The sequence below is a fragment of the Oryx dammah genome, unplaced genomic scaffold, assembly GCF_014754425.2.
Source record: "Oryx dammah isolate SB20612 unplaced genomic scaffold, SCBI_Odam_1.1 HiC_scaffold_5, whole genome shotgun sequence".
Classification (NCBI taxonomy): domain Eukaryota; kingdom Metazoa; phylum Chordata; class Mammalia; order Artiodactyla; family Bovidae; genus Oryx; species Oryx dammah.
This window is the reverse complement of record NW_024070189.1, coordinates 16,438,272-16,466,142: the sequence shown is the minus strand read 5'-3', so window position 1 is coordinate 16,466,142 and position 27,871 is coordinate 16,438,272. Positions and strand designations below refer to the sequence as shown.

The following is a 27,871-nucleotide window of genomic DNA, read 5'->3' as shown; positions in this document are numbered from 1 at the left end:
CATTTTTTCTGGAACTCCATTGCTTTCTCCATGATTCAGTGAATGCTGTCAATTTGATCTCTGGTTCCTCTGCCTTTTCTAAATCCAATTTGTACATCTGGAAGTTCTCAGTTCACATATTTTGAAGCCTAGCTTGAAGGATTTAGAGCATTACCTTGCTACCATGTGAAGTGAGTGCGATTGTGCAGTGGCTTGAACATTCTTTGGCATTGCCCTTCTTTGGGATTGGAATGAAAAATTGACCTTTTCCAGTCCTGTGGCCACTGCTGAGTTTTCCAAATTTGCTGACACATTGAGTGCGGCACTTTCACAGCATCATCTTTTAGAATTTAAAATAGCTCAGCTAGAATTCTGTCACCTCCACTAGCTTTGTTCATAGTAATGCTTTCTAAGATCCACTTGACTTCACACTCCAGGATGTCCAGCTCTGGGTGAGTGACCACACCATCATGGTTGTCTGGGTCATTAAGACCTTTTTTGTATAGTTCTTCTGTGTATTCTTGCTACCTCTTCTTAATTTTTTTGCTTCTGTTAGGTCCTTTCCATTTCTGCCCTTTATACCTGCCCATCCTTGCATGAAATGTTCCCTTGATATCTCCAGTTTTCTTGAAGAGATCTATAGTCTTTCCCATTCTATTGTTTTCCTCTGTTGCTGCCTTATTTCTCCTTTTTGTCATCTTGAATTGTTTTTTCCTTCTGTTGTTTCCTCAGCTATTTTGTTACGCCTCTTCAGACAACCACTTTGTCTTTTTGCGTTTCTTTTTCTCTGGGATGGTTTTGGTCACTGACTTCTGTACAGTGTTGCAAACCTCCATACTTCAGGCACTCTGTCTACCATATCTAATCCCTTGAATCTACTTGTCACCTCCACTGTAATATCATAAGGGATCTGATTTAGGACATAACTGAAAGGCTAGTGGTTTTCCCCACTTTCTTCAATTTAAGCCTGAATTTTGTGATAAGGAACTCAGGATCTGAGTCACAGTCAGCTCTAGGTCTTTTCATGTTTTTTTTTTTTTTTTCTAACTTGCCCCACTTGAGGTCTCCTTTCCCCATGCTTTAGGGTTGTATTCCTTCTTCCTTTTTGTTTTTGCCCTTGGAGGGAAAGGTTGGTGAGTGGTTTGTGTTGATTTCTTGTTAGGGGTGACTTGTGCCTGCGTTCTCATTTCGGGGAGCTTAGCCTATCCCCCTGGAGGCCTGAGGTCTTCTGCTATCGTCTAGAGGTTGCTTTGTAGTTATTCCATATCTTCATGAGTTTTTGATGTATTTGTAGGGAAGCTGGCGATCTCCCCATCTTACTCCTCCACTATCTTCTTCCACGTCCACAGTCAGCCCTAGATCTTGTTTTTGCTACTGTATAGAGTTTCCCCATCTTCAGCTGCAAAAGACCTAATCAATCTGATTTCAGTATTGACTATCTGTTGATGTCCATGGGTAGAGTTGTCTCTTGGGTTGTTGGAAAAGGGTGTTTACTATGACCCTGTGTTCTCTTGACAAAACTCTTAGCCTTTGCCCTGCTTCATTTTGTACTCCAAGGCCAAAGTTGCCTATCACTCTAGTTATCTCTTGATTTCCTACTTTTGCATTCTAGTCGCCTGTGATGAAGAGGACATCTTTTTTTGACGTAAGTTCTAGAAAATGTTGTAGGTCTTCATAGAACCTACAGCTTCCGCTTCTTCAGCATCAGTGGTTGGGGCATAGGCTTGGATTAATTACTGTGATGTTGGATGGTTTGCCCCAGAAATGGGATTAGTACTTCATTCTATCGTTTTTGAGGTTTCACCCATGTACTGCTTTTCGGATTCTTTTGTTGACTATGAGGGCTAGTCGATTTTTTCTAATGGATTCTTGCCCATAGTTGTAGATATAATGGTCATCTGAATTAAATTTGCCCATTCCCATCCATTTTAGTTCATGGATGCCTAAGATGTCGATGTTCAATCTTGCTATCTCCTGCTTGGCCATGTCCAATTTACATTGATTCATGGACGTAATATTCCTCCTATCCAATATTGTTCTTTATTGCATCGGATTTTACTTTCAGCACCAGACACATCCATAACTGACCATTGTTTCTGCTTTGGCCCAGTCACTTCCTTCTTTTTGGAGCTATTGTAATTGCCCTCTGCTCTTCTTTAGTAGCATATTGGACCCCTTCCCACCTTGGGGGCTCATCTTCTGGTGTCATGTCTTTTTGACTTTTCATACTGTTCATGGGGTTCTCATAGCAAGAGTACTGGAGGGGGTTGCTGTTTCCTCCTCCATTGGACCATGTTTCTCACTCTTCGCTGTGCCTATCCATCTTGGGTAACCCTGCCTGGCATAGCCCATGGCCTAATTTAGTTAAGCCCCTTCTCCAGGACCAGGCTGTGATCCATGAAAGGGTGTCTTACATTGCTTCTCTTCTTTATCTTTCATCCTTCTCTGCAATGATAGGGTTTGTGGATGTGGTTGGAGGAAAAATGTCTTCCTATCAGCTCAAGACTAATCAATGCAAATTAAATGTGCCTACTTAAAAACCAAGTTCCGGTTTTCTATACACAGCCTAGTTGTGGGAAGAGATCTTTAACATTAATTGGAAAGTATAGTGATAAAAACCCATGTCTAACTGTCTATTCATATATCATCTCTCCATTCATGTGTATATATATAAAATTTCCAGCCTTTTATTTAAAATAATAAAAAGTAATGGTTGTTTCAAATGTGAGAACATATGCCATTAAAAAAAATTTCTCTTGGAGACCAAGGAATTGGAATATTATCTATTTTTCATGGTTTAAAGTTTTGTGGGTGAATCTTACTGGTGTAGAAATCATCATTTGAATGAATAAAGTCCATGGAGGAAATAGTCTATAGAAAGAAATTTTATAATGTGTAGCAATAACTATATTTACTTCTTTTGTTTTCTACAGACTTTTCTTCACAGGACTTAGAGATTTTTATTTCTTCCTTTTCCTCCTCCTGGCTTCAAATGTTTGTTGCAGAGGCAGTCTTTAAAAAGTTGTGTTTACAGAATTCCATTAGTGTTTCTTCTGAGCCACTTTCTCTTCAGAAAATGGTAAGCACCACTCTATTTTAGTTCTTTTAATTTTTAAGAAGTAAATTTATACATTTGTTTTAAAATATTCTTAGTTATTCTGATAATTGTACAGAGCATATTAATCATCTTTCAAATATATATAAAAGCAGGTAGTTTTCTACCTCAAAATCTAATAAAATTTTAATTACTTGAGAATAATTAAGAATTGATAACAGAAAAATTATACAAGAATCTTTGTATCACTTGCCACAGTACCTAATATTGTTATTTTGGAAAGACTGTGATTCAAAAAAAATTCTACATAGTATTTAATGGTATTTAAAAAGTAAAATTTGCAAATGACTCCAAAGTTACACACATATAAAGAGTTTTATCTTGGCTATCTTTAGCTATTATTGATATTTATTATTTCCAGCAGTTTCTTCAACAAATGAGAAATATACTTGTTAATTGGTCAAGTTGGGGAAATACTGTTTGCAACAATCCTTGTCTTTAATGACTTTTGCACTCCTTATTTCATTTATCTCAGACTTCTTTTCTGTTAAAGGAATGCATTACCAAGATGGAAATGACAAAATGCCAGTTGTATGTAAACCATAAATACTAAAAATAGGCAAATTAATTGTAAAAAGTTGGGCATGAGACTTATCAGAAGCTTTCCTAAATGAACATCAAATTTGAGTTTGAAAAAAATTATTTTTAAGAAAGTAATTTTCTTCTTGTGTATGTCATATTGACATAATAACATGGAACTAGCAGCTTTCTTAATATTTTAGCATGTTCAAATGACATAGGGAGGCAACCATATTGATGAAATGAAGAAAATACAACTACATTTAATGGTGAAATGAATCAGGTAATTTCTCTTAACTGTTTCCAGGTTTTTGTAGTTGAGAAAGCAATATAATATTATTTTGCAACAGGTATATTCCTACTTGCCAGCTTTGGGGAAAACTGGTGTGCGTGGGACTAGAAAGATGCAGAAACCAAAGAAAATTGGACCGTGGCCTTGCTTTGAATCTCAGAGGGCCTTAATAATGCTGAATGGTGCTAAACAGAAGCAAGGTGAAGGGCTGCCAGAGATACCGTAAGTGATGTTGTATACCAGCTCGGCTTTGTTTTCAAGTACAGCTCTTCTTAGGCATTTCTTGAACCGTATGGTTGTCTAAGATGTTGTCTGAATTATGCTGAGAAGCGGAAAACTCAGTTTTAGACCTATGAGTGCACATGATCAACATTTTCGCTTTCTTTAATTCAAATGTTCATGCTTTCTTTCTATTAAAAAATAGATTCTTTTCTAAAAGAAGTAAAACTCTTCATCAAAATATTGTTCCACACAATTTTTTTCCCTGTAATTTAAAATACTACTTATGTATAGTAAAGACAGGACTTCAGAATGCATGGTCATGTGAGATACTCTGAATTGTTTTAATAGCCTTCCCAAATGAGAAACCTCCTCTCAAAGTATGCCATGCAAAATTCAGAAAACTTGAAATCTTTGGGAAGAAGAGGATAGGATTAGAATATGAAAATAAGAATGGGAAGTAGGGGCCTGAATTTTGATCTTATTAGCATTTTGCTTTAGTCTCTGCCAAATATGGTTTACTTGGTCTCAACTTCTTTATCTGACATTCAGTATTCATAAACTTTTTGGTTGTCAGTTGGGGGTGCAAAGTTAATACAGTGAAATTTAATGCATTAAAATTTGTTCCTATACAGTTGAAATAAATATAAAAATAGAAAGCAGTAAATATTTGAATGAATAATGGGATTTAAACTAAAAGAATGCTAGATTTTTTTTTTTAACTCACCATATAATTTGTGCTGCCATGCTTTTGTGAGAAACAAGCTTTCCTTATGTCTTTCTTTCTTTTCAGAGAACTGAATCTTGCTAAATGTTCCTCATCATTAAAAAGATTGAAAAAGAAGTCAGAAGGAGAATTGTCATGTTCCAAGGAGAATTGTCCCTCTTTAGTTACAAAGATAAATTTTCACAAGACTAATTTAAAAGGTATTCCAAATATTTAATTTATGCTAGGAACTTTGTGTGGTTGTAGTCAGTATTTGCAAGTTTTATACACTGGCCTTGATGAATACTTCACCTTAAATATTGGACGAGGTCCAGGAAAATACCTTCTTGGAGAGCATATTATTTTTTGAACTGCCATTTATACAAAAAAAATGTTTAATACCTGGTGTAATAGAGTATTCCTCCCTTTTCTCCACCTGCCTTTTCAAATATTAAACACTGTGTAGCTCATGTTGAGCTCATTCCAGACTTGCCTGCCTTACTTTTCTATTCCACCTCAACCTGTGCTGCTTAAGATCAGTGTCTTGTGATTTGAAAGTATAATTCAGTCTTCATCTCTTTCAGTTCTAGACGTTTTGTGAACAAAGAATGAGAAGTAGGCTATGTTACATAGCTGTGTTAAGCATATGGACTCTTTTCTTCCAGGCATTGAGCCCAGACTATGAAATGTGCTTGGCTTTTGGTTCTAACTATACTGGAACCTAAGTACCTAAAGGGATGGAGTAACAAGAATAGCGTTATAATAATTCACTTGAGCACTTCTTTAACTTAGGTACCCCTTTAACTCAAAATTATGGTACCTTCCAAGAGTCTATATCCAGCCAAAGTAAATTGCTAAGTCACTTGTTTATGACCTATATTATGTTTTTAATACAAATGTTATCATTATGGTATCAAGCTTTCATAACATTTCTACATGGCATAAGTTCATAATAGCATATCACAAATGTAAAACAACTGCCCGTTTGCCTCAGAATATGAAAAATGTATTAAATGTGAACTCAGATATTAACTTCACAAAGGTGTCCTTTTTCTTTGTTGATTGTGTCAGAAAATAAAATGAATATGAATGACTTTAGGCTGAACAGCAGAAGGAACTGGGAGGGAGGAAGAGAATTGAGAAATAGTAAGGGAAAACTTCAAAAGCTTTTCCCTGCCTTTAAAAGAAATGTTTTAGTAGAAGTTGTAGGAATAATCTGTAAAAACTGAACACTGGGAAAATGTGCTGCTTAGTATTTTATAGCAAGAAAGAGTTTGATTCAGTATGTATTTAATTTTCAAAGCAATCAGTTAATATTTTTTTAATCCCCCTTACATCAGATCATTACTTGTATCTTATTAATCTTGTTTACAACAGAGAGGGATATAGACAGTTTTAAGCCATAGACACTAATTGCACACCACCACCACCACCCTGAGAAAGACTTTATCATTCTATTTTTCATTCTTGTTCAGCTTTAAATGGTACCAAGGATTTTTTTTTTTTGCATGTGTGTGCATGCATGCGTGTGTGTGTGTGTGTGTTTATATTAAGATTCCCCCATTTCTCCTTCTCTGTGCTGCTGTAGCCAAGCCAGACAGCCTATTGAGAAGCAGCAAACCATCTGTTAATGGATTTGAAGTTCTGAATTACACTTGAGTGTGTAGAGGCACTCGTGCTTAGCCAGAAACATTCATTTGAATTAAGCTATCAATGCTGTATAAAAAAGAGCCATACATTTAACGTAGGTTCATGAATAAATTTAAGAGAGGGCAATTGCATTCTAAACTTTTATTGCTGTAAAACCCAGTATTTTTGGTGTTCTCTGATCATTTGGGGGTTTTATAGCAGGATTGAAGCTTTAAACCTTGAACTAGGAGGAGACAATGCCTGTGTTAAACCTTTTGCAGAATTTCATTGCTGAATTGCTGACAGAGAGGCTCTATAAAGAGGATGGGGTTCCCTCCCCCTTCTTTTTTTTTTTTCCTAATGTGAAAGATGTTTAAACCAGTCAAAAGGAAACTCAATAAATAATTTTCTGGCATGGGGCCAGATCTCCTAGTTCATGCCCTTTGATTATTTTCTTTAGTTGATATCTTGTCTTCTCTGGAATAATCTATTAATTTTTTATGGCAGGAGAAACAGCCCTCCATAGAGCTTGCATAAATAACCAAGTGGAGAGATTGATTCTTCTTCTCTCTATGCCAGGAATAGACATCAATGTTAAAGGTAAGTTCTAAATCTTTGTTGTCTAATTCAGTGTTTTATATTTGTGATATTAAATAGTTTAATTTCATCATTACTAAAAATCACTTAAGTATATTTACCTAACATCTTCAAAGTATTGTTGTTAGCAAACCAGGAAATTCATCACATACTGATGTAGAAGAGTGCACAGTCATTTTTGGCATCTATATTGTGACATACCCCACCATCAACATTTTAAAATAGTTTGTCTTTTATTTTTTATAAGTGGAAATATTATACCCCTAGGCATTTATATCAAAGCATTCTGTTTGTATATAAGGCACTTTTATGAAGTCACACTGATAAGGGAAGTAGAATTTCAGTACTTAACTACCGAAAGTCGTACTTTTGCCGTTTAAAAATTTGCCTTGATTTCTAATTTAGACAATGCTGGCTGGACGCCTTTGCATGAAGCCTGTAACTATGGCAACACAGTGTGTGTCCAGGAAATTTTGCAACGTTGTCCAGAGGTAGATCTGCTCACTCAAGTGGACGGGGTGACTCCTTTGCATGATGCGCTGTCAAACGGACATGTAGAAATTGGCAAGCTGCTGCTCCAGCATGGGGGTGAGTGCATTTATGCTAAGCGGGTTATGATAAATTATCCAGTTTTTTTGATGAATCCCTCAGAGGTAGAAAGCATTTTATATTTTAAGATCTATAAGTAAAGATCCCTTTATTACATTTTAATGAAAAGTAAACATGAAAAGTCTGCTAGCATATAAGCACCTTTTATTTAGTAAGGATAAAAGCCTTTTGATAAAACGATTTATTTCTTGTGTCATAAAATTAAACCTGTTTACCTTTGTTACGAGAATATATTTTGAATTGGGTATGTTGGTTTTTACTGTTAATCCTTTTACTTAAAAGTATGGACTATCTATAAACCAGCTATTTCTGAAAGCTTATTAATAAGTATATATGTAAATCTTCATTTGTAAGTACTTGGATATTTCATTCTTATTTCACTTCCTGTATATAACTGCTAACGTGATTCTTCTTTTTCTTTAATGAGCCATTTCTTTACATACTACAAAAAAAGATATCCTAGAATACCTTTTCTTCATTCACATTTTATAGTCAGTTAAGTAGGAGAATTGCCAAATGGTGATAACTGTTGTGTAGGGGTTTGTGATAGAAGTAACTTGAGCTCAATATTCACCTACTGATTTCTGCTGATTTCTTTTCTGATCTCTGCTTTCCATACCCTTCCCGAGCCCCCTAGTTCAATGATAGTCTTCTTATATCTGAACTAAATAATATAAATTTTATATCAAAATGTTCAAAACTGACTTGGAAAAACTTTTAAAAGGAAAAACAAAGGAAAAGTGATTATAAGCTTATCAGGCAGATTTGTATAAATTTCCTGTTACTTTTATTTGCATTAAAAATACTATTGTACTATTTGTCCAGTAGCTAAAGCTGTTTGATTCTGGATGAAAATAAATAGTATATAGTTTATTTAGATATCTCTTTACTATATAGCTATATCTAGCTCTCATTTGTCTAAGGAAGGCTCTATCTATATCATGGTAGTTCGGTGTATTCGGTTATTTATAGTCTTCTCCTGCCCCCTAAAGGCCTTTGTGTGTCTCTTTTACTTATACCATTTCATAATCAATATATTTTTCAGTTCTTAACACTTTTTTTAGTATTATATGGTTACAGAACCATACTGTTCTATCTCTGAAATGTTTTATTTTTCTGCCTAACCATGAATGTGACATACCAAGCCAGTATTTGGCTTTGCTTAAATGGTCTAAGTGATATAAAACCTTTGTTTCATTAAGTCCAATTTTTCAGAAGAAGGCGGCATTATATTAACCAGTGTGAATTGTTTTAGCACCTTTGGTGAAGAATAGTACACAGATGAGTTCTTTATCCTAAGAGAGGGAAATCTACTTGTACTTTGATTTATCAAGGCCCTTTGGCAATCATATAGACTTGTCGTTGCCTTAGTTATAATCTGAGTTTGGACCTATCGAATGGTTTGATATGATCACTATAGAAACTATGTTATCTCTTTGTTGTGAGTTGCTTAGTCTTTCTTGAGAGCAATAATTTTAAAAATTTATTTATGTTTTTAAAAACTTTGTTTACTTGTGGTATCTTGGGGTCCAGTCAGATTCATCATGAAGAGATTAAGCAACTGTGATCTGATGAGATCTGTGTTGTAAGGTAGAATCTTCTGATTATGTCTGCTAGTACTCAAACCTTTGCATTCCTTGTAACATTTGTATGGCAAGTAAAGTAAAGTAAAGTCACTCAGTCATGTCCGACTCTTTGCGACCCCGTGGACTACAGCCCACCAGGCTCCTCAGTCCTTGGTTTTCTCCAGGCAAGAATACTGGAGTGGGTTGCCATTTCCTTCTCCAGGGGATCTTCCCTACCCAGGGATCGAACCCGGGTCTCCCGCATTGGAGGCAGACGCTTTAATTACAGAACTTGATTGGCAGAGGTACAAAGTACTCCTATTCTTTACAGTGTGACCAAATACTGAGTCACTGTTATTTTGCCCCTCCCATATCATCTTTTACTACACAAGGGATAAATTCTGTCTTCAGTACTTTGTAAGTTGAGCCACCAGGGAAGTCTTAAGTAGATGGTTAGATGGGTTTAACTAGCATAGGTGAAATGAAATCTGAGTTTGTCCCAGAGCATTTAATATTTACTTTTTGTGAATCAGTTACCTTTACTAAAAACTGAACATAAGCAAGGGTAATAGAAAATGTGTTCTGTCTCTGGGCAAAGTTTTACAGTCTGCACTGCTGCTATCACCAATTAGCAATGGAAGGGGGCGGCAGTACTTTTTCCTCTTGGTGGTATTATGAAATATCTTTAAGACTCTCATACAGAATTTAAGATAAATGTATTTTGTTAATTCCCCCAGGAACACTGATATTGTTATTTCAAGATGACAATTTATAAAGTTTTATCAAAGTTTTATATATATGTGTATATATATATAAAACACCATATATGTTATTTATTGAACTAAGTCATATACTTTTAGGCAAACCTCATTAGGCAATTGGCTAGGTGTTTTTTTTTTCCCCTAAAGCACCTTTATTAGGCAGTTAGTATATATAGCTAGGTAATTATATCAATATGAATTACTGCAAAATATGACTGTAACCTGAGCCCTGGGTGGCTTTGGGGAAAAAAGAGAAAATATGGCTGTTAAGCTGCCAAAATGTTTTATGCTTAACATTTTGTATTTTCTTTTTCACAGGCCCAGTGCTTCTACAGCAGAGGAACTCTAAGGGGGAATTGCCCTTGGATTATGTGGTATCATCTCAAATCAAGGAAGAACTATTTGCTATCACAAAAATAGAAGATACAGTGGAGAACTTTCATGCACAAGCAGAAAAACATTTTTACCACCAGCAGCTTGAATTTGGCTCATTTTTACTTAGTAGGATGTTACTAAATTTTTGTTCAATTTTTGGTTTGTCTTCAGAGTCCTTCTTAGCTTTCAAAGGATTAACTCATCTAAGTGAGCTGCTTATAGCTTGTCAGAATTATAAGGAAACCACTAGTGCTCATACTGACTGGTTATTGGATCTTTATGCTAGAAATATAAAGACATTGCAGAAGCTCCCAAATACTCTGAAGGAACTGCCTGAGAATGTAAAAGTGTGTCCTGGAGTACACACTGAGGCCTTATTGGTGACATTGGAAGTAATGTGTAGGTCGGTCACAGAGATTTCATGATGATGCCAAAAAATAGGGGTCAGCTTTTTAAACCTGCTCAGCTTGCTTTGTCATCTTATCAGAGACTTCATTGCTTATTAACCCATGTTAATTGCATTTATTTATTGACAGAATTTGCAACCTTGCTAATTTTAAAAGCACTTAAAGAACTTATGCAAAGTTGTAGTATAGGCTTCTTTTTCCAGTGTGTAGAATTTAACTCAAAAGTAAAAAATAGTTTTGTTTGGAATACATTGCTTTTATTACTCTTTATTATTTTTTGGTTTAAAAGTTATTTATTTATATTGTACATGTAAAAAATTTTAATTTAAATATTTTTTTAAATCAAAATGTAATGTTCTCTATTTTAGGTGTTTTGGGTCTTAGAATCATGATGAGACTATTTATGCAAATATGCACCTATAAACATGTAGCTTCCTGTTTCTTCTCTGTAGGCTGTTGGAATAAAATACTTATTTTAGTTTTACCTGTTTCTAAAATAAACATTTCAGAGTTCACAATAATATATTCTTTTGGTTTTTAAATGTAGTAAACGTGCAAAGTTTGATAATTTGATCCCTTGATCTATTTTATTTTAGCAGTTCCTATACAAAGTGTGTTTCTACTCCATGTAACCACTTCTCTAAGTAAAATAATCTGCTTTATAACGTTTTAATTATTAAGATCATAAATGGCAACAAAGTAATGGATTTGAGATTATCTAAAATCTTAACTGTCCAGTATGAATTTACAGAGTAGTAATGTTTCATTTTGCAGTTTTTCCTAACACTGATTTATAGTAAAACTAAAAAAGAGTATGGATAATAATTACTTTTGAAACTGGAGTTGCTTCACGAGTGGGAATAAGTTACATTGTGATACAGCTGGAAAAAAACAATTAGAACTTCCATTTAGATTTTATGTAACTAAAGTGATGATCTCACAACAGTTATTATAATCTGTTAAAGAAGCACTCTTTAGTTTTATTTTGGAAATAGATATTTTAGCAGGATACAAATGCTGCAAGTTTTATTACTAGGTTTATAGTCTTAAGCTGAAAATTGCTACATTAGTATATCACCTCTGAATAAAAATCGTTTTTTTTCTACATTTTAAAATCAGTAATTTCTTACACCCACTGTAAAAAATAGTTTTTAGTTAGCCTTCAGATGTGACACAGAACTGCCAAAATATCAGAGAAAACATGATGTAGCAGAGACTAAGGCACATTATAATGCTTTTAGAGTTAAGTGCTTTCCCAGATGATGCATAAGAAGTTTCTGATTCTGAAGAAAAGCAACTTTGCATCACTTACTTGTGAAGGCATGTGGAATAACATTTGCTTGATAAATGAATATAAACTTAAAAATATAGCGTTTGACATCAGACAAACATAGTTTCAAGTTCTTGTGTAATTTCTTATTAAGCAAGTTCCTTTCTGAATTTTGGTTGTTACACCTGTCATATGGAAATAACACCAGGTATCTTGGTCACGATAGAATTACTAGCCTATCACCTTATATGGCACTTAATGTTACTTTGTATTTTATTATTTTAACTCCTCTTTTTAGTTACAACAAATCATTTAGATAGTAATTTATTAAGTTGCTAATAATTCTAAGTTAATGAGATAATCACCATCATGAGTTAGGGTTTTGTGCTGCTAAGAAAAAGTAGTTTTCTAAATTAAATGTTCACAAGAAATATTCATTTAGTTGCAGTTAGTATTAATATTTCATAACTGTTCTGTCTGCCAATTTCTACAAGTCATGTTGACATGAAATATTTAACACTAAACTGCCAGGTCTCTACCTCAAGAAGGTATCATTGCACTTTGTACTTCTTTAGAAGTATAACTTGGCAAATAGATTAGTGTTTTGTGGCCTAGTTAATAATACTGGTAAATATATATGAATTTAAGCCTGCAGTAATAAACTGTATTTTCCATATTACCTCTTAAATGTTTTGTTTTAGAAAACATAATTGCCTCAAATTTATTTTAGATATAAAGAAAGTGGAAATTTTAATAGAAAAAATTTATAGACTTTCTGACCCCTGACTTTTCACTTGTAGGTATTTCAAAGTTGCAGCAGCCGAATAGAAAGCTGAGTAACATTATTCTTCATTGTACTCTGCCAGATTTCATATCATAGTTCAATGGAGTTGTTTTTTTTTTTTTTTTTTAAAAAAGCCTATGAAAGCCTTTATTACAATATAAATAAAGCTTGGAAGGAGATTTCTGAGCTGTTAAGATTCAGCTTTCTCAATGCATAATCCCCACAGGTATTTGGAATATAAAAGATTTTAGAATATTCACCATCAGCTTTTTAGGAAGGGACTATGAAGTGTTCTAGCTTATTCTTAATTTTCCTATGCATAAATAAATTTTCCAAGTATATACCTTTTTCTGTCATTTCATTAACTCCACAATAACCAGAAAGACATTTGTCCTCATTAAATCAAATGCTAAATTAATCAGTATTTTGAATTCATAGTTTCTTGAACACCTACTATGTACCAGGTGGTATGCTTGACAGGGGCCGACTACAATACCAGAGGGAAAGCTTACATTCTAGGAAGGTAAGTCCAGTTTTACTGTCTTCTGTATAGCCTGTTGAAGAAAATTAACTTCTTAAATTTGCAGTAATTGGTATTCTCTTTTCATTTTTAAATGTGAACATTACAAGGGTCTGATCGTTTAATCCTTTAATGAGTATTATGACTTTACCAATTTTAGAGCGAATAGAATGTGATGTGTTTGCTTTTGCAATATTAATGAAACCCAGTACTCATTCCCCTAGGTAAACGCAAATGCATTAATGCTAGGATACTTTATTTAAACACTAAGAAATGTTTGCCACTTTTGTTTGTTCTTTTATAGAAAGTTAAATTAATACCTTTGCATGAAAAAATTATTGGTGGAATGTGTAATCCATATGCATTTACACACCTTTCCAGTTAAGTGATGAACTTGATGAGAGCCTGTCACTGTTGCTCCTTAATCAGTAGGAAGGGGTCATCTTTGAGTGACGTGAGGCACTCTTTCCCTCAGGCGCTTATCACGTAGCTTCCACACCAGTCGCACCTCTTGCTGACGTGGAGCTTGCAAACTTCAGAATGATAATTGTTTTTATAGCAAATGTGGATTGAGTCAGTGGTGGCATTATTGGAATTATACTGTGCCTGGTGATATCAAAACTGAAGACATTGAATAGCTTATTTCTTGGAAATCAAATTATGCTGTCAAAAAATTCACTTTGTAGGTTAAAAGGAATTGTGGTAGGATGATACACTTTGGTATTTCCTCTGATTCAGAGGACTATTAGACTATAAATTAGAAAAGACTGTGGTATTGTTAGGTTTTAAGCATATATCTTTTAGGGTACTACAAATCCCACTAAATGAAGACCTTTTGAAGGAAACAATCAAGATAGTTTTAACACTGTTGATTGTTAGATGTTCAAAAAAGTTATCTTAAGTAAATCCTAATCTTTGAGAATATCCAAAATATATTTAATTCATGTTTCCCAGTTTGTAAAAGTACCAAGCAGCTTTTTCTCCAAGACACATGAATTTATGTGAATTTCTCAGGGGAGGGGGGACATTCTATTAAATTATTTTTAAAAGAGGATATTTTCCAATCAATCAGTGGTCAGTTATTATAAAAACTATATCCTAATAAAGTATTTACTATTTTTATATATTTAATTTGTAATGTGTAATATTGCTGTGAACATAGACCAAAAAAATTAAGTTCCTTATTCAAATGTCTATAAAGAGCTGTCTTCAATTACAAATGAAACATTTTCTCCAGATTTTGGCTTTCTTTTTACCATGGTCCGCAAGTCTTTTCAGACTGTTGAACCCCAATTTGGTAAATCTAATCTTCTTTTCAAAAGTATCTAAATTAGATCAAGTGAACAGTAATGCATAATGGGCATTAAACATTAATAGAGAATGACTATATTGGAGCATATGATTTAGTTTTACCAAAGAATGGAAGTTGTTTTTTTTTTTTTTTTAAGTGCTTAGGACTTCCAGCAGGTAAGCTGCATTGAACTGAAAGTCTGGAATCCAGCTTTGAATTTACACCTATTATACTATCATTTATCTTAATAGCAGATGAACTAAAATTTTCAATGACTTTACATTCTTCTGTCCTCAAATGAAATAGTCATGTTGAAAAAAAATCATTAATCTTAAAGTGGTGACAGATAAAAAGAATTTAGTTTGTTGTCAATACTTCTCAACTTAAAGGTTAGGTCAGCCATGGTTTTTGCCATGACACTGATAAATTTTTCTAATGACCAGAATGGTTTGATCTGTAATAGCTTTTTGTTTTTGTTTTAAGGAATATATGCCTTGGTTATCTGACTTCATCCTAAAAATGGATTTTTTTCTCCTGTTTTGAATTGTTTCTTTTTTTACAACACAAAGATAGAATTATACAGCAGTGGGTAAAATTTGATAATATTAAAATATGCATTTTAAAGATCTTTATTGAAAACTTAGAAGAATTGTAAAGATGAAAAGTTGGCAAAGTGATAAGGAGGGAAATGTTTGGGAATCATTGTGGTTTAAAGAGGGTACAGATTTCTAGATGATGTTTAATATATTGAGAATGTAGTGAAGGTATAAAGTCAGAAAAAAGAGCAGACAGATCTACTAATCTCAGGAATAAACTGTCTTTGTAAATTTTGAATGATGTTCAGAAAACCAAGGATCAAGATAGTGTGTGATGAGTCTTTTAGTTAAAAATTCAGTCAAAAATAAATAATAAAAATACTAATTTAAGTTCATACGGAGAATATAAACTTGAGAGGTTAAAACCATTTCTAAAAAGTGGTTTAACTTGTTCCTGTTAACTCCTTTTTATGAACTAATTTTAGTCCTTTAAAAAAAAATAGAAACTACTTAAATGTTGTTTTTATTTTTTTTTTTTAATTTTTTATTTTTAATTTTATTTTACAATTCTGTATTGGCTTCCTCTAAGTAAAATTACAGAGGGGAAAAGATTGTAAGCAAGTCATCATTGCTAATAGTGGTTATATTTATTGAGAGAATTTTGAATATTTCTTTTTCACTTCTCCAAGTTTCCCTGTAACATGATTTATATTTGTCTGTAATACTAGTAGCCAGTGTATTTTTTTAAGTAATGCTCCTAATATAAATAAGAATCAGTCTTGAAATTTTTCTAAAGTGGTCTTATTTAAATTAGCATCTACTGAATTTTTTTAATATAAAGTGCATTTTTTAAATATGCCAGTTTTCTTCAAGGTAAGGATATAATTAAGCTTCGTATCACCTAATGTAGATCTCAGTACTCTCGGACTATATGCCCTTCCTTTGAAAGTGAATCTGTCTTATTTTACTGATATGCTGCTTCTGTCTTCTGTTGAGCCTCTTCAAAGCAGTAGCCTTACCATGTTGAGTGGAGTCTTTACTGTTGAGAAGGATTCCTGAATTGCTAAAGATTAAACATCATTTAATAATACCTTGTGGAGTCATGTTAGCATATCTTCTTTATTAGCCTTTTCTGATTTTAGTTACTTGTTCTGATTTTTTTTTTTCCCCAGATTGTACACCAAAAAGCAGGGAGAAGCTGTAAGATTAAATGATGGCTAAATTTATCAAAAGTTGTACCTTTAATTGGGCTTCCCAAGTAGCTCAGATGGTAAAAGAATTCACCTACAATGCAGAAGATGCTGGAGACACAGGTTCCCTTCCTGGGTCGGGAAGATCCCCTGGAGGAGGAAATGGCAACCCGCTCCAGTATTCTTGCCTGGGTAATCCCATGAACAGAGGAGCCTGGCGGGCTCCAGTCTATGGGGTCGCAAAGACTTGGACACAACTGAGCACGAATGCACAAATCTTTAATTTCTTTAAAGGGAGTTCAGTACTGTGTGATTAAATTGATAATTGTTGTCTTTTACTATCATAGATCTGGAAGAAGTTCCCTTCTAAATACATACTATTTACAACATAAATTCAGATGTAAGCAGTCAGTTGTCTATTGAGAGAATTCTGAAAATGTCTTGCCACAAAAGCATGTTATTTTTCATCTCTTCCGTGAGGGTGAGGAAAATGACTTCTCGTAAGCTACTGTTTTAAGTAGTGCAATTCAAAATACAGTATTTTAACTACATTGTATACCTACATCATAGTTATAGTACACGGGGGAGTATCACATCACTGTCTTTTTGGGTACATTTCTCACCTGCTTGTGTTGTTGTCACAGTCATTGGGAGATCCAAGGACATGTGTGTTCTCTGTACTAGCATCATAGTGCCACAGGAATGGTATGTACATGGTAATTCACACTATAAAATTTAGTATGCTTGATTCCTGGTTAAATTGTCAAGTGCTGTACGTTCTGGGATATCCTCCCAAAATTTTTTCTCTATTATATCTGAAAATGCTTTTTTTTCATCCTGTAGGGAAATTTAAAAACTAATGTTCAGCAATTTCAAACAAAATGGAATACCACATTGATTGATTGATTTTCAATAAAACTATTAATACTTCTTTACACGTACATAGTATTTTACTTTTCTGAGTGGGTTACCATGTGCTTCAGAGACCTTCCTGTGGTTTACCCAGTCTCTGTATTAGTGAAATCTGAAGTTTGCAAGAGTTCCAGGACAAAGCTAAGGGGTAGGTATACTATTGTGTAAGGTTGGAGAGTTTATTAGTTCTTGACATCAATAAATTGTTTTCCATGGTTTCACTATGACATGTTACACACAGATATTGACTTTAAAAGTGTTACTTTTAAAAGTACCGGAGGAAGAATGTTTTGAGAAAATGATACAGAGTTTAGTTAGAAGCTTTCCAGCTTTCTGAGTGACTTTATTAAAAGAAGATCTCTGAACTTGGAACAAATCTTGGCATCTCCTCTGCCTCACCTCTCTGCTAAGGTCCAGCTGTCTCTATAGTTAGTCTTGACTGTTGTCTCAAATGTGTTTCTAGTAGTCAAGAGTGGTTGGGGCCACGGCTGTACCTTTCTCTATGCATTTAGCATTTCCCCTAAATTTACCATTTGAACTCCGGCAAAATAAAATGCCTCAAGTTGACTTGTGTCATTTGAAGTTTGCTTTGTCCAAAACAAGCTTCCCTCATGGCTCAGACAGTAAAGAATCTGCCTGCAAGCTTGAGGCCTGGGTTCGATCCCTTTGTTGGGAAGATCCCCTGGAGGAGGGCATGGCAACCCACTCCAGTATTCTTGCTTGGAGAAAAGAGGCAAGCTAGCTAGAATACTAGCTGAGCCTAGTATGACCATCTTGCCTCACTAGTAGCAGGAACAACCTCACTTAGCCAGGTCTCCTCAGATCCATTTATTTATTCCTGAGAAAATAAGAGGTGGTTGGTTTTTTAGGAATAAGCAGTGGCTCAGACAATAAAGCGTCTGTCTACAATTCGGGAGACTTGGGTTCGATCCCTGCATCAGGAAGATTCCCTGGAGAAGGAAATGGCAACCGACTCCAGTACTCTTGCCTGAAAAATCCCATGGATGGAGGAGCTTGGTGCAGGCTACTGTCCATGGGGTCGCAGAGTCAGGCATGACTGAGCGACTTCACTTTCACTTTCATCGATTCTCAGGTTGGTCATTCTTTTTCACTTTTAAAAGACCATTGAAGAATCTATAGCAGGGGACAGTTATGTTGCAGTTTTATTTTTGCTACAAACTGAAAACACTTCGGCACAGCTACTTACCTATTTCTGTTTTCCTTAATACAAATAGAGCTTTCGGCTTAATCTAGTAACGTCAAATAGAGGAAAGCAAAAGAGCAGTGCCATTTTGTTAACTTTTTTTAAGTGGAGTCATATAATTTTTCAGTGATATTTGGAGACACAACTAACATATACATTAAAAGAAAAAACCTGTCTACAAAAATACTGCTTATATATGCGATAGAACACTTTTTGTTGTTGCAAATTCAGCATATGAAGAAATAGCCCAATAAATGGAAACTTACTTGAAACTAATAACATATTTGATTCTTCTCCACCCACCTTTGTGGGAGAGTGATTCTTAACCCTTGATCCCTTTGGAAAAGCACAGATAGAATCATTAAATTCCATCAAACCTTTCATAGTATTGTTAGTTTCTAGAGCATATGACCACTTTGGACATTTAACAGTTTTTATCTGCACAGTATTCTTACATGATGAGAAATATTCCTTGATATTTCTTAATTCTCAGAGATTCAACTGGGATGAGTCTTATGATGTGACTGCCGCTGTACAAATGTAGAAAGAAACTTAGGCAGAAGAGGAACAGTTTCAACAAAAAATACAGGATATTTTATATTTTTTCTTTCAGTGAGTTATACCAATCATCCTGGAAGGAGAATTATAATCCAAAGGAGTGACAGTACTGTAAGTATTCATTTCATTATTTTTTATGTTGCTTTAATTCATACTTGACCAAGCAATTAGAAAAGGCTGATTCTAGATACATTGATGAAACACATAAACAGGTATCTGTACACAGATACACAGTCATACTTTAAATCCCCAAATTTAACCCTTAATTTGATAATACCTGAGGCTTTTGCAAGAAATATGATGATGGCTCTCTTGTATATTTCTGGAGCAGTGACTGCCTTTTATATTTTGGTTTATTTTTAATGCTAATTACAAAACTCAGAAATAAACATTTAGATATATTTAACAAGTATATATGGAGAAGGCAATGACACCCCACTCCAGTACTCTTGCCTGGAAAATCCCATGGATGGAAGAGCCTGGTAGGCTGTAGTCCATGAGGTCACTAAGAGTCGGACATGACTGAGTGACTTCACTTCCACTTCTCACTTTCATGCATTGGAGAAGGAAATGGAAACCCACTCCAGTGTTCTTGCCTGGAGAATCCCAGAGATGGGGGACCCTGCTGGGCTGCCGTCTACCGGGTCACACAGAGTCAGACACGACTGAAATGACTTAGCAGCAGCAACAGCAACAAGTATATAAACTGAAATTAAAGCCTTTGAATAAGACCTGTTAACATAGAAGTAGACCGCTTTCAGCACTGGAGATATTTGGATATTGAGATCAAAATGGGAACCTGGTCCCTGGATAAGAGAACTTACTACTAAATTTTTCTTCACTTTTAAATAACACAGTAAGGTTCCATAAAAGATACTTTCAGAAACTAACACAATGAGATTCTCTAAGAGATACTTTCAGAATCATCACTTGGGTTAAAATTTGTTCTTACTGTATTTTAGCTCTGGATTTGATTTTAATATTTTCATTGGTTTTACCATTGCCTATGACAGAGCAAGTTGTATAGTTGGTACTCAATAAAAATATCACAGAGCAGAGTCATTTAAAGAATCTTTCAGTTCAGATTATCCTAGTGCATAGGACAATTAATTTGGAATCCCAACAGCATCTATCAGTTTGAATGTGTGGAACAGTACCAAAATGAACAAGTACCACATTCTTTGTATAAATGGAAAAATCTTACATATTTCTTATAAATTACCACAGTTAGTGGTGATAATAGTAGTTTGGATAATGAATGACTTTCAATAAATTTACTCACTAAAAGATCCTGGGGAATATATAGTTTTATATATATATATATATATATAAAATAGTTCATGTGACTACTGTGTATCGCAGTCCAAATAGGTCTTAGAATGACATCCAGGCTCTTAAGATACCTTAAAATATTTACATGTTTACAAATCTCTCAAAACCAAATCAGGTTAAGCAGCTTTAAAAAGGCAGAATTGGTGAGAAGGGGAAAGAAGTGGTTAAAATTCTATTAGTCACAGCCTCTTGCTTCCAGTCTGTGAGTGTGGTAGTTTCTGAAAGCAGTGACGATTCCTCCGAATATCACGTTTATGCCTCAAGATAGTTCTTAATTCCTCTAGCAGCATCACTGGGTACTTACCCCTCCAGAAGTATTGGGTTTTATTTATTCCTTCCCCAAACCAAACCAGAGTTTCTTTAAGTATCATTTATATGAGAACAAACACATAATCTTCCATCATTCCTCTCTCAACACCAAAAAGAAGTACTGATTATTCTTAAAAAAGATTATTTTTTATTTAATGCAGTGAATAGTCAACATTACCAGTGAACCAAACATCTGAAATTTGATAGAATGAAACAAAGAGAAATCAGTCATCTGTTAATGGCTACTATCCACATCTGAAGTGGTAGAATATCAGGGTTGTAGACTTTGAGTAGACAATGTCAGCACACAAAGTATAATCAAAAGTTACTTCAAACAGATTATACTATCAGTAAACTTTCTATAATAACATCAGGTTCATGGAGAATAATGTCTTAGCAACAAATAGTGATGGTATGCGGACGTAAGCATGTCATTATAAATTTGACGCACTGAATAGCACATACACTGAGGTCAAGGCCTTTCTGTAGAAAGGGAATGTAACATTCTTTTAAGCATAGTGTAATAAACATCAAAATAGTTCTATCATAAGAAATAGTATTTAACAACATAGCTTTAAAATAAAAATGCTTTAAAAATCAACTTTGAGATTAAATTTATTTTTAAACTATCTTCTTTTAGAGTGAAATATATATTTCTTGCTCTAGCTTTTCTCCATTTTTCCAGCATAACCCTCACCTTCACCCTATCCCAGTCCATTACTAATAAAGTAGTACAAAACACCTGTCTGCAGCAATTTCAACCAAGCTTAGTCCCTTACCAAGTCAGGAAAGTAAGACATCCTCACCAAGTTTTCTCTCTAGAGGTATACTCCCTTGATAGATCAGGCAGTTAGGTATAAAAACTACATGAGAGTCTTGGGAATGCAGTTTTTAAGTATAGATTCTATGGTAATAGTGAAACATTTTTAAAGGCAAACTTTCCCCTCCCCATAAGCAGTTTATTTTACAAAATAGGTTTTCATGCATTCTAATTTTCAAGAATGATTATTTTTTTCTAAAAATGAATGTAATGAGACACTGGCATATCACTTAGTACACTGCATTCTCCTCTACATTAAAATTCACACTAATAACAAAAATCATAAATGCATTAAAACATTTCAGTAACCTAATGAGAAAGTAGATACATTTTTTTTTCTGTGAAATACTTGAGTATTAAATATTTTTAAATGCACGGAGGCATAATCTGACATCAAAGCAATGTGAATTTAATTTGCTAGATTTTTGACAACTGAACTGGGTTGCTAATTTGCTGACTTGGTACAAATTAATAGTGGTTGGTATAAAAATCCTTATAGGCAATCATTTATAAACATGGCAGTATTTTTTGTATCATCCTGTAGACATTTTAAAGTTTTAGATGGAATGATAGAAGATTTGGACATTTTCTTTGTAGAATTTCGGTGTATGGAAAATTCTCTTGTTGAGGTGACTATACTTTCATTCATTAGCTTAAAATCAGCTTAGTCATAGCTAAATAATGTGCACAGGAATGAATATCAGGATCTGAACCTATGTAAGTTGAAATGCATCTGTTCTATTATTTAAGTTCTGGGATTCCCTCCCTCCCTTTTGAAATGTATAAAACATAGAAAACTGTAATGGATTATTTTTCAGATAAAAAATAGTCACATTAAAAAAAAAAAACTTTAAATTCAAATTGACATTTACATTTTATGTAGATTTAATCAGAGCACAGCTGAGCATTTAATCTAATATTCTAGTTTTTCCACTTGTAATTAGAGAAGTATGTATCTCCCAATGTTAACCATTCTAAAATTTGTTGTTTCAGTGTTATATTATTATCCACAGCTAGCAAGGCTTTCAGGCAGCAATAGCTAAACCTTTATCAAATTGTTTCTGTACAATGGAAGTATATTTTCAAAGACATACGCCTTTGTACACTATTTACAAATTCTCTCAATCATGATAAAAAGGCAAAATAAATAAAAAACAGAAAGAAAGGAAGTGCTGCTGAGGCTGAAGGCTTTTTCTTTTATCCTCCCAAACAGATGCTGGTCTCCCCAGTGCTGGGAGGCTGGCTAGCCAAGATTGTTTTTCTTCCTTTTACATGGGCTATGAGAAGGATCTGGTTTCAGTTCTTGATATTGCACCTGTTTAAACAGAGTTCAGAGAAAGGCTGGTCAGGTGGCCACTTTCTGGCAAAGGAAGGAAAAGCAAAGGAATTGAGCTGTGCTTGGGGGAAAAGTGCTCACCCTGGAAGCTGTATGAGACCTGCAGCTGGGATGCAGAAAACAATGGAAAGACAGGGCAAGAGTCAAGGGAAATCTCGCCAGAAACTAGACGAGAGCCCTGATAGGAACTTTGCTGACAGGCCAGGATCTCCACTACCCATACACATGTGAACCATCTCCATCTATTTTGCAGGGCCGAATAATGGTTCTTTGCAATTTATTATGTGCTTGTTTAATATAAGCTTCATCTCCATCCAGCCCACCTTCGGGTCAGATACCAAATCAAAGACTCAAAAGAAGCAAAGGAAAAAGGTACTGTTGCAACCTAGCTTCAATAGTTTGAATAAAAACATTTCTCATTTTACTCTGAAAATATTTAATGATTAATGGGCACTAATTAACCTCAAAGGATTAAGATATGCCCCCATTTTAAAAAATCATTACTTTTGTATGGCTGAGTCAATCTGCTGTGCACCAGAAACTATCACAACATTGTTAATTGTCTATATTCCAATATAAAATAAAAAGTTCTAGAAAAAAATCAGTTACTTTCCCCCACACCCCTTTATTGATCTCTAAAATAGCCATCTTTAAAACTCACCTAATTCATGCAGTTTATTTAGGGAAGTGTTTTTCTCACTGTCTGCTGGCACACTTTGCTTTCATCATCTAAAATTCCTAATTCCTCCTTCAGGTAATGGTGACTTCCCTTCACGAACTCCAGCTGAATCTTCCTTGGAGGACTGCTCTCCCTCCCTGACACCCGGTAGGTTCTGTATGCAGTGCTCTCTCATTCCCCATCTTCTCTCTAAGTTTCTTGTTGGATAACACCTCAACTGGACTAATCCCTGAGTGGCAAAATCTTCTACAGGCTTTATTAACTTTACCTGGCTCTTCTAAGACCTTCAAAATTAAATGGATATGAACGTGAAAACCCAGTGCCATACTACATTAAAAATGATACAGGATTAAGAAATATTGGAGGTTTATCTCCAGACCGTTGCAGTAAAATCACGTGAATATTTTGGTTTCCCAGTGCATATAAAAGTTCTGTTTATGATGTATGGAAGTCTATTAAGTATGCAATAGCATTACATCTATAAAAGCAATACCTTAATTTAAAAGTGTTTCATTGCTAAAAAAAAAAAAATGCTAACCATCATCTGAACCATCAGTAAGCATTAATCTTTTTACAACAGTAACATCAATGATTACAGGCCACCATAACAAATACAATAATGAAAAAGTTTGAAACATTTCAAGAATTACCAAAATGTGACACACAGACCCACAGTGAGCAAATACTGTTGGAAAAATTGTACCGATGGACTTGCTCGATACAGGGTGGCCACAGACCTTCAATTAGTTAAAAAAAAAAAAAAAATATTTCTGAAGCCCAATAAAATGAAGTATGCCTACAGTAATAGTTAATAAAATCTACATACCACTTGCACATCTGAAGGGACTCTGGAAAGGAAATCAAGTAGTTCATTGTTATCAATTGCATACGGATTCCGAAGCTTTTTTGTAAATTTATTGATTCCTGAAAAAGTGACAGATCAAATATTACTGAAACCTATACAGTTTGGAGTCTGAAGGTACATTTCTGGCAAAAAAGTATTGTTGGTGATTTGAAGATGTAGGTTAAGCTGCCTTGATTTTCAGCCTTGACTGACTGAACCAGAAAACCCAGTCTCCTCCCTCCCTTTTCTCCCTTCCACCTTCCAACTCAATGGCTGCTCTGTTTTTCTCTTTGTGCTTCAGTGGCTTCTTCCCAGCAGAAAAGGCTTTCTGTTTGGGAAACAAAGGGCACAAGCAGTGACCTATCTTGTCTTTCCCCTCAAATACTTAGAAGCTTTGTTGTAGTTTTTCATCTATGATAAAACTTATCTACCCTACAGATTGGGATTAAGGCAAGAAATCTGATTTACTGGTTCCCCCTTTTCAACAGAGACACTTTTGGTGGTGGTGTTTTTTTTTTTTTCCCCAGTGGTGGGAAGTGTTCCTTTTACGCAAATTAATGTTCAAAAATGCATGACCTGGTATTTTGTTTTTTTAATTTTAAACTGACCTGGAATTAGAAAAGGTTTACCACCAGCTTTAAAAAAAAAAAAAAGCTTTGAAGATGGTGACTCATAAGCATCGTAAACCCACCAACACGGGATTTCCAGCTGCATATGGAGCTGCCTCTGAGAATAACCTGAAAACTGGCTGAGTGCTGTCTACACACCACCAACAAGAGAAGGCCCGCACTGAAGCAGGTAGGAGAGGCAGGGGCACAGTCTCACCATAAACTCCACTCCTAGCCTGACAACCCATGGTCAGGAGGGAGCTCTCTCTGAGGAGTGAAGGTTTGAACCTCCATATCAGGCTTCCTTGACTCTTAAGAATTCTACCTAGAGGGAGAATCCCCCAAAACATCAAGCTTTTTTTCCTTCTAGTTTTGAGAAATAATTGACATATATCACTGTATAAGTTTTAAGGTGTACAACATGATGGTCTCATGTACACATAGAATGAAATGATTACCCCAGTAGGTTTAGTTCATATCCATCATCTCATATGTTGATAGATAAAAGAATTTTTCTCTTTTTCTATAAGTTGGGGGAGGTGGTCTTTTGCTTTTTTCCCTCCCAATTTCACATATAAATGAAATCATATAGTATTTGTTTTTCTCTGACTTATTTCATTTAGCATAATGCCTTCAAATCTGTTCATGTTGTCACAGATGGTAGGATTTCCTCGTCTTTTTATGGCTGAATAATATTTCATTGTATACCGCTTCTTCATTCATCCACCAGTAGACACTTAAGTTGTTTCCATGAATCAGTTATTGTAAATAATGCTTCCGTGAACATGGGGGTGTAGATATCTTTTGGGGTTGGTCTTTGTGTTGCCCTTGGATAAATTCCCAGAAGTTTAATTCCTGGATCATATGGTAGTTCTATGTTTATATTTTTAAGGCATCTCCATATTGTTTTCTGTAGTAGCTGTACCACTTTGCATTCCCACCAACAGTGTATAAGGGTTCCCTTTTCTCTCTTTAATAATGGCCATTCTAACAGCCATGAGATGCTATCTCATTGTGGTTTTAATTTGCATTTCCCTAGTGGCTAGGGTTATTGAGCATCTTTTCATGGACCTGCTGGCCATTCATACATATCTTTCGGAATATGTTTGTTCAGGTCCTTTGTCCATTTTTATGATGATTATTTTGCTCTTGGGTTATATGGGGCCTTTATTGGATATTAGCCCCTTATTATACATATGGTTTGCTAGTATTTTTTTCCCATTCTGTAGATTGTCTTTTCACTTTGTTGATGGTTTCTTTTGCAATGCAGAGGCTTTTTGGCTTTATAGAGTCCCACTTGTTTGTTTTTAATTTTGTTGATTGTACTTTAGATGTGATTTTCAAAAACTGTTACCAAGATCCATGTCAGGGAACTTCTTAAAAAATGTTTTCTGCCAGAAGTTTCATTGTTTTAGGTCTTACAGTCCATTTCAAGTTGTTATTTTTGATTAGTGTAACATAGAAGTCAAGTTTAATTTTTCACATGTGATTGTCCAGTTTTCCCAGCCCCATCTATTGAAAGGACTGTCTTTTCTCATTGAGTATTCTTGGCTCCCTGGTTAGATATATGCTTGGGGTTTTTCTGGGCTCTCAGTTTTTGTCTCAAAACACATAGCTTTGAAAACCAACTTGCGTGTTCAGACTTATCCTCTCCAGGATCCAGCATGGAAACAGCTGATCCAGGGGCAACCAGACCTTTTGTGGGAAAGGATCATTTGCTTGCCTCCACGCTCTGAATGAAAGTCATTCAGGGAAGACATCTGATTTGAAACGTTCAGAAGCCTGCCTACTTGGGGGACAGAGACTGGCAGCCATCTTTTTTCTTTTCTTTCCTGGCAGGAACCATCTCTCCCCAGCTACCTCACTCCAGCCAGTTGGTACCTTCTTCACACCCACCCTCTGCCATGCTCCAGAGCGCCAGCATCTCCTTGAGGGGAGCTGTCACACATCTGGTGCCCAAGGTTTTATGTCTATGAGGCAGTTCAAGATGGCAGCCTAGGACAATCATGAATTCACCTCTTTGAGACAATCTCACCATAACCCCAGGCCCAGTGCAGCTACCCACCATCAGGAGGAAGCTCACAAACCCAGAGCTTCTCTCAGAGTAGCCAAGAGAGAAGTAGCTTTTATATACCATGTAAGGCACCTCAGCTTTTAAGACCTTCACCTGAGAGATGAGTCCTCAAGGCACCTGGCTTTCAAAACCAACAGGCTTGCAGCCATGGAACCCAGAAGCCTGTAGTGAAAGGAAAATGGCTCCTAAAGAGCTCATGAGCACTCACTCATCGCAGGACCCAGCACAGAAGCGCAACTGTCTGAAAGATGCCCAGGTTCAATGTGAAGAAAATCCATCAACTAATCTTCAGGTGTTGGCCAGAGAGGCAGGGACCTGCTGGGATACTCTCTGGGGATGAAAGCTGGTGAGTCCCATCTCTGAGCTCTGCCTGTACTGCACTTCAGAGCACCAGTATCTCCTGGAGGGGAACTTTTACATCTGTCTGGTGTCCTGGGTTTTGTGGCTGCCACCCAGGGGCATACCCCTTGAGTGTTTGGCTCTGGAGGCTACGGGACTTGTATTCCTGGGTCTGTGGAACTGTGACATTTGGAGAGACAGTTCTTGGCAGACCACCACTCCCAGGGAACCATACAGCAGACTGAGACACACTCCCAGTCTTTCCAAGAAAGGGGCTATTTGCTTGTCCGGGAGCTTTGGCCTGAGGGGCAGGATTACTGTCTGGCTCGCTTAGAGGAGCCTATGGAAGGGCTGTCAGGAAACAGTCGAGGCTGGAGGATGCCATCGTTGCCTTCTCCAGCTGGCCAGCATCTCCCAGAGCCTTGTCTGGTGCCCCAGTGTTTACAACTGCTCTCAGGAGGCACCCCTACATTGCCTAGTTCTGGTGGCCAG

General features: G+C 35.5%; 2 protein-coding genes across 6 annotated transcripts in view; one reads left to right on the top strand and one right to left on the bottom strand.

Annotated features, from left to right (window-relative positions):
• The window catches only part of SLF1 (SMC5-SMC6 complex localization factor 1), a 74,569-nt gene extending 61,630 nt beyond the window's left edge, over positions 1-12,939 (top strand). Inside the window, exons 16-21 of the mRNA XM_040241516.1 lie at positions 2,913-3,058; positions 3,964-4,127; positions 4,918-5,051; positions 6,967-7,059; positions 7,462-7,644; positions 10,310-12,939. Of these exons, the coding sequence (XP_040097450.1) occupies positions 2,913-3,058; positions 3,964-4,127; positions 4,918-5,051; positions 6,967-7,059; positions 7,462-7,644; positions 10,310-10,791 (1,202 nt within the window). The 3' untranslated portion in view covers positions 10,792-12,939. The remainder of the gene's footprint in view (positions 1-2,912; positions 3,059-3,963; positions 4,128-4,917; positions 5,052-6,966; positions 7,060-7,461; positions 7,645-10,309) is intronic.
• A 7,762-nt stretch (positions 12,940-20,701) lies between these two features.
• The window catches only part of MCTP1 (multiple C2 and transmembrane domain containing 1), a 565,543-nt gene continuing 558,373 nt past the window's right edge, over positions 20,702-27,871 (bottom strand). For all 5 annotated transcript variants that reach the window (XM_040241502.1, XM_040241504.1, XM_040241505.1 and 2 more), the window contains 2 exons: positions 24,341-24,438; positions 20,702-22,814 (listed from right to left, as the gene is read on the bottom strand). In XM_040241502.1, the coding sequence (XP_040097436.1) occupies positions 22,743-22,814; positions 24,341-24,438 (170 nt within the window). In that variant the 3' untranslated portion in view covers positions 20,702-22,742. The remainder of the gene's footprint in view (positions 22,815-24,340; positions 24,439-27,871) is intronic.